General features: G+C 39.7%; 1 protein-coding gene across 1 annotated transcript; it reads right to left on the bottom strand.

The window, feature by feature from the left end:
* Positions 1-7,821: 7,821 nt before the first annotated feature.
* On the bottom strand, positions 7,822-11,496 carry LOC133724507 (probable cinnamyl alcohol dehydrogenase 9). Its single transcript, XM_062151259.1, has 5 exons — positions 11,315-11,496; positions 9,814-9,927; positions 8,791-9,304; positions 8,533-8,686; positions 7,822-8,259 (listed from the first exon to the last, which is right to left on the bottom strand). Exons 1-5 carry the CDS (start codon positions 11,410-11,412, stop codon positions 8,060-8,062), a joined length of 1,080 nt encoding a protein of 359 aa, XP_062007243.1. The 5' UTR covers positions 11,413-11,496; the 3' UTR covers positions 7,822-8,059.
* Between the last annotated feature and the right edge of the window lie 1,248 nt (positions 11,497-12,744).

The raw sequence follows: 12,744 nt of genomic DNA, 5'->3' as shown, positions 1-12,744 counted from the left end.
ATAAGGAATAGTACCAGACACACTAATGCCGAGGCCTTTTGTATTAAAATCCCATACCCGTTCTGCATCGGGTGGCTAAAGTGGGGGGAGTATCGGTATTATTGGATCCGTGTGTGTGGGACTCATTTTCCGGTTCCACACAATAAGTGGTATCAGAGCCAGGTTACGCTTGGGACTTGGTGTCTCATACAGTCGAGTTGCAATTTGGAGGACCTCCCGTTTGGATTGGGATCACAAGATTTGGAATTGGATGATTTGATTCGAGAGGAAAATGATTAATAATACCCATGAGGTGAGTTCTTTAGTATCTAAATGCCATTCTTTTTTTTCTGAAGAAACCTGAATATGGTTTGGTTCAGATGAAATGTTGAGATATGTAGTAGTGAGATGGTGAGGACTGATTATTAGAATAATGAAGGGCAACTAGGGCTACATTTTTAATTTGATTTGCAAAGGGCAAGTGATAAAGCTATTCTACCATCCAGAAAACAATTCATGAGGCACGCAGGGTCTACATCGATCTAAGCAAGTAAACAAACCTCTCTAAAGAAGTGAAAGGCGAACAAGAGCATATATGATCAATGGCTTCAATTTCTCTCCTTTGATGCAATGGAGTTCCCAGATTTATCAAGCTTGTCACTTTTGCCTTCTTCTTTTTTTTCCTCGTTTGGTTTTATACCATTTTGTTTTGTTGAGGGGTCTTCAAATGTACAAAAAGCGATGTTTGTTACATTCTACAGTAAGTATATTCAGCAAAATTAGTGTTGATACTTGTTAACGCATGTCACTGGCCAGAAGAAAAAAAAATCAAAAAATTGAACAAAATCAGTACTGTGGAGGGAAAATGAATGATTAACACGACCAGAAAATGTCAAAGTTAACCATCACAAACTTGGACAATATAGCAGAAGAATCAACAAAAAAAGCAGATGGGGATATTGTTCACAGTGCTAGAGAGTAAACGCATGCTAGTTGCTGTTTCAGTGTGAACCAACAGAAATAGCACTATAAGTCTTCACAGTGCCGCATCACAATCTAAAGGGAAGCAAACAACTAAGATCCAAAAACTATTTGCATCACAATCATAAGTTCACATTGTAGCATCACAATCTAAAGGGATACACATACAATAGGATAATCTTCTCTTTGTTGAAGGAAGTCGACATTATGTGTGCCTCTTCAAACTAGGGTTTTAGTCGTAGAGTTGTAATAGGAGAATGTTCTAGATTTCGTAGTTGATTCGGATTCTATTTCCTTTCATGTACTCTGTAACTCCCTATATAAAAGGCTCCTATTATCAATAATACAACACGATTCTCTCTGCAATTCCATTTTCACTTAAACACGTTATCAGCACGAGCCCTAACCCTAGCCTAAGAAAAAAAAAAAGAGAAACAAAAACCCTAAAAACTTCCCTCATCAAAACTGCCGCAAAAACCCTAGCTGCAAGCCCTAGCCGCACGCTCCGCATCCTACTGCCAAACTCACTCTCTGCCGCAGCCCTCTACAGCGTCCCCACCACTAAACTGCTGCCCCCCGCAACCCTGCACCTAGCCCACGCTGCCCCTGCAACGCATCTGCTGCCCCGCAGCCCTACTGCCCCTGCAGCCCGCGCATCAACCCTACTGTCCCTGCAACCCGCGCTCCAGCCTGCAGCCCTGCCTTCCGCCCTACAATCTGTGCTCCTGCCAGCCCGCCAGCGACGCGCCCCTGCGCTTCTGTAACCCTTGCGCAACACCCCGCAACAGCTAGCCTCACTGCTGCCCTTGCACCTGCAGCCCGCGCATCAGCCCCGCAACGCTGCCGCACCGGCAACCCGCGCATCAGCCCCGCAACGCACCAGCAGCCCCACAACGCTGCAACCCCTGCTGCCCCGCGCATCCGACCCGCTGCAAGCCTCGCTTCATCATATCCTCGGTTAGCTTCGCTCCATCACGCCTGCATCAAAACGCGCGTGACCCAAACCCTGAATCAACAAGTAAGTTTTTACGATTAAAGTTCATGCTTTCTTGTCTTTAAATTCCTTTATTTGCTGCAGGATTTTGAAATATACGAACATGGGTTCGAGTATTTAATAAGCGGAATTGTGGGGATTCACTCTAAACGAACTAAGAGCGTTCGTAATCAATGAACTAAGAGTGTTCATAATAAACGAACTAAGAGCGTTCGTAATCAATGAACTAAGAGTGTTCATAATATTCGGACTAAGAGCGTCCGCAAGCATCAAATTGTGACCATATTAAACATCAATGTTTCGGTCTAATCCAAATATTCTTGGAACTCGATTTCTTGGTAGCATAGCTCGGAAATCTTATTATTATTAGTTTTCGTGGAAGTTTAGCTCCGAAACTAATTCGTTCTTGTTTCACCCTTTTTCAGGATGTCAAACTCGAACATACTCGATTTTGTTCCATTGGATTATGCAGGCAAAAGATACCTATTGTGGGCTCAGGACGTTGAGCTCCATCTTATTTCCCGTGATCTATTGCACACAATCCAAGAGCTTTGTTCTGAAGGAACTACTCCAGACCCTCAAACTGAGATTGACAATTCCAGGGCACTTGCCCTAATGATGCGTCATATGGATAGAGACCTCCAGTTTGAGTTCATAAATGAGGATAGAGCCATAAAGCTTTGGCAAGCGCTTCGTGAACGTTATGGCAATGTTCGTGACTCCATCCTTTCGAATTTAGAAGCAGAATGGAATGATCTTCGCTTCTCTGACTTTGATACAGTCATACAATTTTATTCGGAAGCTCTCCGCATCACAGGAATGATGCGCTTCTGTGGCAAGACGATCACAGAAGAACAATTGATTGAGAAAACCCTCAATACCTTCCTTGTCTATGCTATGAGGTCCTGTGATTTATTTCGGACTCATATAAATGCAAGACGGATCACAAGCTTTCAAAAGCTTATTGAAGCTATGGAAATTGCTGAAAGGCAAGACAACGAGCTTGTGAGAAGAGAAATTGATAGGCTTCGAGATAGCTATCTAGAGCATCGTCCCATGGCTAGAGAAAGTCGCCATAGACGTCATGATCCATATGATCGAAATGCTCATGAAGGTAGTCGCCAAAGGCGACAATCACGCCACCGTAGGAGCCGTGATTTTGAGGGACTAAGGGTTGGAAACCATAGAGCCAACGTTGGCCATGGTCATAATCTTCCAACGCCTCAGGTCCTAGGGACCATGCACATTGCGCCAATGCGCCTCAATCAAGGGAGAATCCTCTTCATGGTATCTAGTTCTGATATGGAACGTCTGATCAATGGGCCTGAGTTTGCAATGTACCTAAGAAAGTAGCTGCCTCACAGTGATTAAGACATCGAGTTCAAGAAGACTTTAAATCTGGCGATGAAGACTTCTAGAATAGTATTTTATTTCCAAGAATTATGTAATGGCAGTTATGCCTTAAATCAATAAATAACATTTTGTTTTAACTCTCTCACTTGGCTCACCTAATTAAGTATGATGTCTAGGAAAGTAATTGAGATTAGTGGTACTTAAGAGAGTCTCGCTCCACCGACATCTCTTCCTACTTTCCTGGTCATATTTGATTGGAGTCACCGAACGGATTGAGTGACTACAATCTGTCTAAGTTTGACTTTTATTTTTGGATTAGACTTTGGTTAAGAAACTTTGATGTAATCATTGGTTATTAATAAAGTGTCGATTCTTTTACTTAATGTCTTGGACATACCTTAATTCGAACTTTATTTGAAAGATATAAGAGCCAATGGTTTTCATGTGGAAACACATTGTGAGAATGGACAAGAGTTCCTTTGCATCACCTCTAATGACTACGGACATAAACGAGTATTGGAGAAACTTATGTGTCTCTCTAGTTGGTTGTATGTAACCACTATTCGAGTCATTGAATCCAACCATGTCATGAGAGATGATTTATGGGATTCTGACACATATAGGCTTTGGCATGACTGTTTGAGGCACCCAGGTCGTGACATGATAATCCGTGTATTAAAAACTTCACACGGACATCCATTTTTCAGAACGAAAAGAAGTAAGAACCAAGAATTGGTTCAAGGAGCTGCACATGCGCCTCATGGCGCCATGATTGTGCAAGACTGGCCACACATGGCCGGCACCGCCTACCCCCTGCGGCCAATACATGGCATTGACGCCATGTATGGAGACTTGGCTCCTCCCTCTACTTCTCAAAGTAAATTGTGACATTCGGGCTCAACCAAAACCTTCATTGGTTGATTATAAGGCCAATCTTTCGTTCTGTAAAGCCTTTTTTTTTAGGATCAAGACCATCCTATGCAAAGGACACTAAAGAAATAATTCCATTCTTACATAGAATCCAAGGGGATTTTGTGGATCGATTCAACCAACTTGCAGACTGCTTAGATGTTTTATGGTGTTGATTAATGTACGGACACGCTGGTCACGTGTCGCGCTATCATCCACTCGTAATGCTGCTTATGATGAACTCCTAGCCCAGAACATATGGCTACGGGCTCACTACCCAGATCATCCCATTAAGTCAATTTGACTTGATAATGCTAGAGAGTTTACATCGAAAATTTTCGATGACTATTGCATATCATTGGGTATTGATATCAAGTATCATATTCCCATGTACACACCCAATTAGTCTCGCGGAAAAGCCACCATTAAAAGACTACGATGGTAGCCCGGACTTTGGTAATGCGTACCAATATTTCCACTTGGGTTATGCAATATCCCATACAGCTATGCTAATTCGTCTACGACTTATAGTAGCCACTCAACTTTTATTTGCGTTACAGCTAGTGACTGGGTTCGAGTCTAATATCTCGTACTTATGCATATTTGAGTGTGCGGTTTATGTGCCAATTGTGCCGCCACAGCACATCAACATGAGTCATTGCAACGAATGCATATATATATTTGTGTTGGACATAAGTCTCCAACTATAAGTCTGCTATGTAGAACCCTTGACAGGCGATCTTTTTTTCGCTGGATTTGCGGATTGTCACTTTGATGAGACAGTCTTCCCGTCGTTAGGGGGAGATTAGAACGTCAACGTTCAACAAGAACGACAGGAATTGTCGTAGTCTGTCCCCACTATGTCTCATCTTGATCCCCTAAAAGTGACGAGATCATATATACCTGCTGCAAACATGTCTGCAAGGATTGATGTCCCCACAGGAGGACATGGTGCCACCTAGAGGAGATGGGTACGGCACCACTACCATGGATGGTGGTATGGTGACGCCACAAGGTGGCATAATGGCGTCATAAGCCATGGGTTCCACTAGAGAGTGTAGGAGACCCATAGGTTCGATGGATTCTCGCCCTAGGACGAGAGCGAGTTTGGCACAACTTGATCCATTGATCATTGATACTCAAAATCCGTCTCATGAGAATATTCTGGATTGTGGTTATGTCCAAGAGACATCGTTGGGGGACGCCTCAATGTTAGAACCAATTCCTGAGAATATAGATATCTCTACGAACTACACTAGTGTACATGAGGACGTGGAATTATTGAGACCAATGACATCGAACCTTACTCCGTTGAAGAATGCCAACGTAGAGAAAATTGGCCTAAATGGAAAGATATGATCCAGGTTGAATTGGATTCACTAACGAAAAGGAAGGATTTCGGGCCTGAGATGCCAACACCTCCTAACATAAAACCTGTTGACATTAATAGGTCTTCGTTAGATAGCATGATGAGAAAAAGAGATGATAATCTCGCCTTATGGCGCAAGGCTTCTCACAAAACGCCCTGGAATAGACTACGAGAAGACATATTCTCTCGTAATGGATGTCATTGCACTCCACTACCTTGTCAGTTTGGTAGTTTCCAAATAACTGAACATGCAGTTTACGAATGTGGTCACTACGTATCTCTATGGGGATCTAGATACGGAATATAATGAAGGTTCTTGTGGACTTCATTTACCCAAATCAAGTGGCTCTTGACCACGGAGCGCGTTTGCAATGAGGGTGAAACGCTCACTAAAGTGACTACTTGATTGGGAAGGGATATGATGAACTATGCCCCTGCGTTTTCATGACAAGTTATGGATTTGCAATTGTCACTGTTTATGTTGATAAACATAATTGGAACATTTGAGAGTTAAGGGAAACCGCTGAACACCTGAAATCCGAGTTTGAGATGAAGGACATTGGGAGAACACGGTTTTGTATAGATTTAGAACTTGTATACTGTGTCAATAAATGCTTTGCATTTTGATAAAGTCAAAGATGCACTCCCATGGTCGTCCGTAGTCTTGACCCTAAGAGGGATACGTTTCGTCCCAGGGATGATGACGAAGACGTGTTAATTGGCAGAAGTGTCTTACCTAAGTGCAATAGGCGCATTATTGTACTTAACACAATACAAGACCGGACACCTCATTTGTTATGAACTTGTTGGCTAGATGTAGCCCTGCGCCAACGCAACGCCATTGGACTGGTATAAAGACAATCTTTCGTTACTTAAAATGTACGATAGATATGGGCTTGTTCTATCCCTACAGAGAGAAAAGAAATAACGGAAGTGTGGGATCGGACCCCACAAGGCAAAATGCCACCTTCCGTGATGTTGACACCGGTGACACCGTCCATGGTGGCCGAAGTCCTCCTCCTCCCCTCCATCAAAATGACAACGATGTCTTGATGAGTTTTGCTGATGCAGGGTATCTCTCTGACCCTCACAAAGGTCACTCCCAAACGGGTTATGTCTTTACCATGGGAAGCAGTACTGCGATATCTTGGAGGTCTACAAAGCAGACCCTTGTTGCTACTTCCTCAAATCATGCAGAGATTATTGCTCTACATGAAGCCGTGCGAGAATGCATATGGCTAAGGTCTGTAGTTAGACATATTCGAGGAACTTGTGGTTTGAAGTCTACCACAGATGAACCTACATGCATTTATGAAGATAATGCAGCTTGTATTGAGCAAATGAAATTAGGTTTCATCAAGGGCGACAACACCAAGCATATATCGCCTAAGTTCTTTTACAATCAGCAACAACAAGCACTTCTAAATATTGAAGTGAATCAAATCCGATCTGAGGATAATGTAGCGGACTTATTTACTAAGTCGTTACCTAAATCCACATTCGAGAAACATGTGAAGAGCATCGGATTAAGAAAGTCATCCGAACTCCCATGATTGTTGCAATCTGGGGGAGATATTGACATCAGGGGGAGATATGATGTCTACATGTTCGATCTCGAAGAGTGAATGACGTGTTGTGCTCTTTTTGTCCTTCGACCAGGGTTATTTTTGTCCCACATGGTTTTTGTTACCTGGCAAGGTTTTTAGTGAGGCAACGATCAAAGCGTCATCACCAAGTTTGAACGGCACAAGGGGGAGTGTTGAAGGAAGTCGACATCATGTGTGCCTCTTCAAACTAGGGTTTTAGTCGTAGAGTTGTAATAGGAGAAGGTTCTAGATTTCGTAGTTGATTTGGATTCTATTTCCTTTCATGCATGTACTCTGTAACTCCCTATATAAAGGGCTCCTATTATCAATAATACAACACGATTCTCTCTGCAATTCCATTTTCACTTAAACACTCTTACCAAATATCTCACATGAATTATCACTGTGAATTACCCATCTCATCAACAATCAGATCCATATTGACTGTCTATCAACAAAACACATAAAATTGGCTTACAAGAAAACCTTTTCCTCTATATGTTAGAAAGAAGGCAATATTCTCAAAATTTGGCCTAGTTAAAGTCATGGGGTCACATAGACAAGTTTGTTTTTCAACCCAAAAAAGACCAGAGTTATTAGGAAACAAAAGCCAAAACAGTAGAGTCAAGAACTTGAATTGAAGAAAAGAGTTGGTGAAACTTGAATCAGATATTATTATTCATCATAAAGTCAACCGAAAAAGTGGGGGATCAATTTAACAGACGGGTACAACCATAAGTTTCCAGGACAGCAATATTTCTTATGCTACCAATCCACCTCCCCCAGAAACTCCCATATCACAAACCATAATTAAACACTTGCTTATTTAATGCAGTTCAGTCACAAATCAAGCATGTGAAGGTAGCAGTTGAGGCATGAAAGCCAAGTTCACTGAGACGAGGAGTTCCCCACATCGATCACAAACCGATACCTGACATCTGATTTGGCAAGTCGCTCCATAGCTGTGTTAATGTAGTCCATTTTAATTAGCTCGATTTCGGAGGTAATATTGTGTTTGGCACAAAAGTCAAGCATCTCCTGCGTCTCTTTTATCCCTCCAACGTCGCTTCCACCAACGAGCTTCCTCCCTAAAAACATGACAATTTGGTCCTTCTGAGCATTAGTTCACGCTTTATATAATATATATATACCTTAAGAAAACCTTGGTTTGGTTCTATTGTTATAATTATAAACAAGCAACTTACTGACTTATCTTTATTCTCAGTAGAAAGAACATGGAATTTGCACATTTACATATCATTTCAGGAACAAGTTGATTTTAGACTTTATAGTGACTGTGATTTTAAAAGAGGGAAAGAAAAACAGAACATATAGAATCGTTAGTTGTTGTATACGCATACCCAGAACCAATGGAAATATAGGCAACTCCAGTGGCTTATTAGGCAAACCCACAGTAATCAGCTTCCCATTCAGCTTAAGTAGACCAATTAATGGAGCAAGGGCATGAACTGCAGATACTGTGTCAATTATGTAATCCATGGTACCCATCGCTGCCTGAACAGTAGAAGCAGAAAATAACACTGGCATTAAATATTTGACAAGGGGAACCATAACATAACCATTTTGAATTTTTCTTTGATTTATCACTAGTTCATTACCTTCAATTGTGCAGGGTCAGTTGAAACAACAAAAGAATCAGCCCCAAGTCTGTTAATAGCCTCATCCTCCTTAGCTGGGGAAGTACTGATGACAGTTACCTTCAAACCAAATGCCTTGCCAATTTTGACAGCAATATGACCTAGTCCACCTAGTCCTGCCACGCCCAAATGCTTTCCAGGCTCTGTCATGCCGTAATACTTCATCGGACTATACACAGTGATCCCGGCACATAGAAGTGGAGCGCCAGAATCTGGGGGTAAGTTATCGGGAAAGCGGAGCACAAAGCGATGGTCAACAACAATCATATCAGAATAACCACCATAAGTTTTAGTTTTGTCATGATTGAGGGCGTTATAGGTGAATATCACTTTCGGGCAATAGTTCTCCAAGTCCTGCTGGCAAGTCTCACATGTGTTGCAGGATCCCACCATAACCCCAACTCCTACACGATCACCTTCTTTGAATTTCGTCACACTTTTCCCAGTTTTGGTCACAACACCAACAATTTCATGCCTATAAAATTTATTAAAACGCTTCAACACACATTGGACAGATTTTTACAAGAATAATGCAATATTAAAGTCAGTGGTGGACAGAAGCAGAGCCCCTTTTAGATGCCAATAATAAAAACATATTAAGTTATGAGCTGAAGTGTCACATATATATTGCGTACACTAGCATTGCATGTCGTAAGTAATAGGAAACTCATAATTGTATACTGGAAGTCATTTATCTGTACAAGCGCATTCTAAAAATCAGAGAGCTGATTTAAGACTCACGAGAGAAAGATGGAAGATAAATCTTAAAACTCATTGTATTAACCAAACATCCAATCACCAGTAAATGGCTCATATTGATACAAACACAAAATTGTGAAGTAGGCTTGCATAAAGTTGTATACGGTAAACTTGCACCAGCTATTTCTAAGATAACAGAGCAAATAATCATCACACAAAACAATTAAAGCCGGAAGCTATGTAACTAGAGAAATTCAGAAACTGATGTGAGATTAATATGATTACCCAGGTACAATAGGATAGTTGGTGAACCCCCATTCGTTCTTGACAGAATGCAAGTCTGAATGGCAAACCCCACAATAGAGGACTTTTATTGTTACATCACCATCGGCATTTTCCCTGCCAATAATTCACAAAGTGACAAAACAGCTCAAGTAAATGACTGCAATCTGCTCTAGTAGTACCACAGATAATAAGTGATCCTTCTATTTCATCTATTTCCAGCACAAATTAGAGTAAACGGAAACGAATCACATGGCCACAAGGAGAGTCCTCCCCCACATTAGGTCATCTCCAACAATAGAGTCAAAAGCCAAAATGACTAAGAGACATTTTTTTCACCATCTCCAACCCAAATCAAAAGGGTGTCAAAATGGCTTTTGAGCCATACCTTGAGTCAAAATGACTAAGGAATGAAGGTAGAAAGCCAAAATGGCCTAGGGGAAGAAGGCTGGGCCCCACCTTTCACTATTCAAAATGAGCGGCTCTGATTCACTCCTCATGAATTCGATTCAAAAAGGAAGGTCAAGATTAATTGGTACCAAAAATTAAAAAATAAATATATAATTACTTAATTTATAATCTGACAGTCAGAAAAATGCGATGAATTAAATTCAACAGCTAATAATAGAGTAATGTAGTTTTAAACGAGAAAAACTTGAAAAAATAAAATAAAAATTTCTAAAAAAATTTTAAACGACGATATATTATATAAGATTATTATGTATGATATATAAATTCATATTGTAGTTAAATAATTATCTAAAATAATTAAAATTATGAAATGACTATGACTTTTGACTAAAGGGGGTTGGAGATGCAAAATATGAATGAATAGTAATGACATTAGGGGTGTCAAATTTTCCAAATGACTTTGGCTTTTGACTAAAGAGTTGGAGATGCCCCAGTACCCCAAACTTTTGAAAGCATCAACCATGCTGAAGAACAACCAAGACCAAGACCCATTGCATAACATGGTCTAAACTGTGATAAACAAGAAATATATTTTTACTTGTGATAACCGAAATCTTAGTCGGGTTCTGTCTAGTTGCTATATTAAGCAAAACCCACTATAAATTTCTTCATCAATTTACATGTAGCAATATTCTCTAGAAAAAAAAATTTAAAAACCTTCCATCATATTGTGTGAAAACATGAGCATCCAAGTACCCAATTTCAATTAACAGCATGAGTATGAGGATTAATAGAACAAGTCATTGATAGTTTAAGAGAAGGGGCCTTGCTGCAGAGAACAAAGAGCTAAACCCTTTTGGAGTGATAGCACATAGAAAACTATAAAGCTACAAGAAGAGAGAACTCTCTATACCATATAAGCTAGCCAGAACAGAGCTCAACTTATAATATTGCTTATATGCCCAGAAGAACAGAAAAATAGTTGTATATGTTTACTATTCTGGGATTGGCTTTGGATCATTCTAGTCTTTGTATTTCAAAGCAATATAATAATGAAGAAAACACTAAAGGGTCACACACAGTTCAAATATACCTTCTAGAGAAATGAAAGAGGGAAAGTGACCCAGAAGAATCTCTGGCAGCCCAACCAAAAACCTTCTGAGGGTGTTCTTCTTCTGGTGATTTTGCCATTCTCACAACTCTTCTTCCTCCCTCAGTTCCTTTTCTACTCACTGTAGTTGCACTATCAAATAGTAGGGACACAGCACTCGGGCAGTGCCTATATGCTCCATATATAGATGAAAAATAGACCGTCGTCCAGAATAAATGATTTCTAATAAATTTTATTTTTATTTTCCGTTCATGTCTTAATTTCTTTCTTCTTATGCACTTCCCTTATTTATTTCCCTAATTTTTATCTTTTCCCTCTCAAAATAGTAACTAGAAAAGAATAATTACTTTTGTCAGTTTGTCTCTTGATATGGAATTTGAATTTTCTATTTTAATATTAACTCTCAAAAAAAGAAAATGTTGAGTTTGGCCTTTGCATACATGGAGTAGAAAATACTATACCAATATGGACAATGAGTGTCCAAATTTTCTCTTATTTTTAATTTTTCATACATTTAGCCGTCTAAATCTATGATTTAACCATTTAAAAGTTAAGTTAATCATTGAACATTATGTCTGCAAAAAATCAATGTAAACAAAAAATTGTTTACTCATTTTGTTATATCATTCAAATGAATAGTTTTGGTAAAAGTTAACAGTGTTAAGATCAACCATTCATTTGTTTAATGCAATCGAATAAGTAAATAATTTTGTTTACATTGACTTTTTACAAGGATGATATTTAAAGGTTGATTTAACTTTTAAACGCTTAAATCATATTATTCTGCTGAATGTAAGCAAATAAGAGAGAGTTTGGACACACATATCCATATTGATATGAACTTCTGTTTTTCCCTCATGGAGTGGCTTACTAGCTTAGTGGTTTGGTGATCCGCAGATCTCGACCCTGGAATCCTTGGGCATGACCTCTATTCTTTTGTTACAGGGATATGGTAAAAGGCTATAGGTTGTGAGTACGATTTGCAAATTTTGTTTCCTAACTGTGCTACAAGTCCATGACCATTGTTTAAAGTGAATTTATTTAGATAGTAATTAAATTTTTTTTGTTAGATCCCCTCTTTGGGTGCATCATTACGTGTAAAGTTGCTTCTTAATTATGAATAAGGTTGACGTCCCTTATTGGTTCGGAAAAAAAAAATGCAAGGGAGGCTCTAGGATGGGCCAATTTGGTATTCGAATTCAAAATCATATATCAATAGATGAAAAGACTCAATTCCTTACTTATGTAAAGATGCAAAGTTAGCGTCTCCATTGGTCTAAAAATAAACAGTTATGTTTCTCCAAATAGTTTATTTGATTCTGGAAATATAGTCATTCGTGACTCCCACATCTAATATAAAGTTCTCTACAATCATAAAATAACCGAAGTTGAGAGCGTGACAATTCCTGCAC

The sequence above is a fragment of the Rosa rugosa genome, chromosome 1 (genome assembly GCF_958449725.1).
Source record: "Rosa rugosa chromosome 1, drRosRugo1.1, whole genome shotgun sequence".
NCBI classification, from domain to species: Eukaryota; Viridiplantae; Streptophyta; class Magnoliopsida; order Rosales; family Rosaceae; genus Rosa; species Rosa rugosa.
The sequence above is the reverse complement of the archived record's forward strand: the minus strand, read 5'-3'. Positions and strand labels throughout refer to the sequence as shown.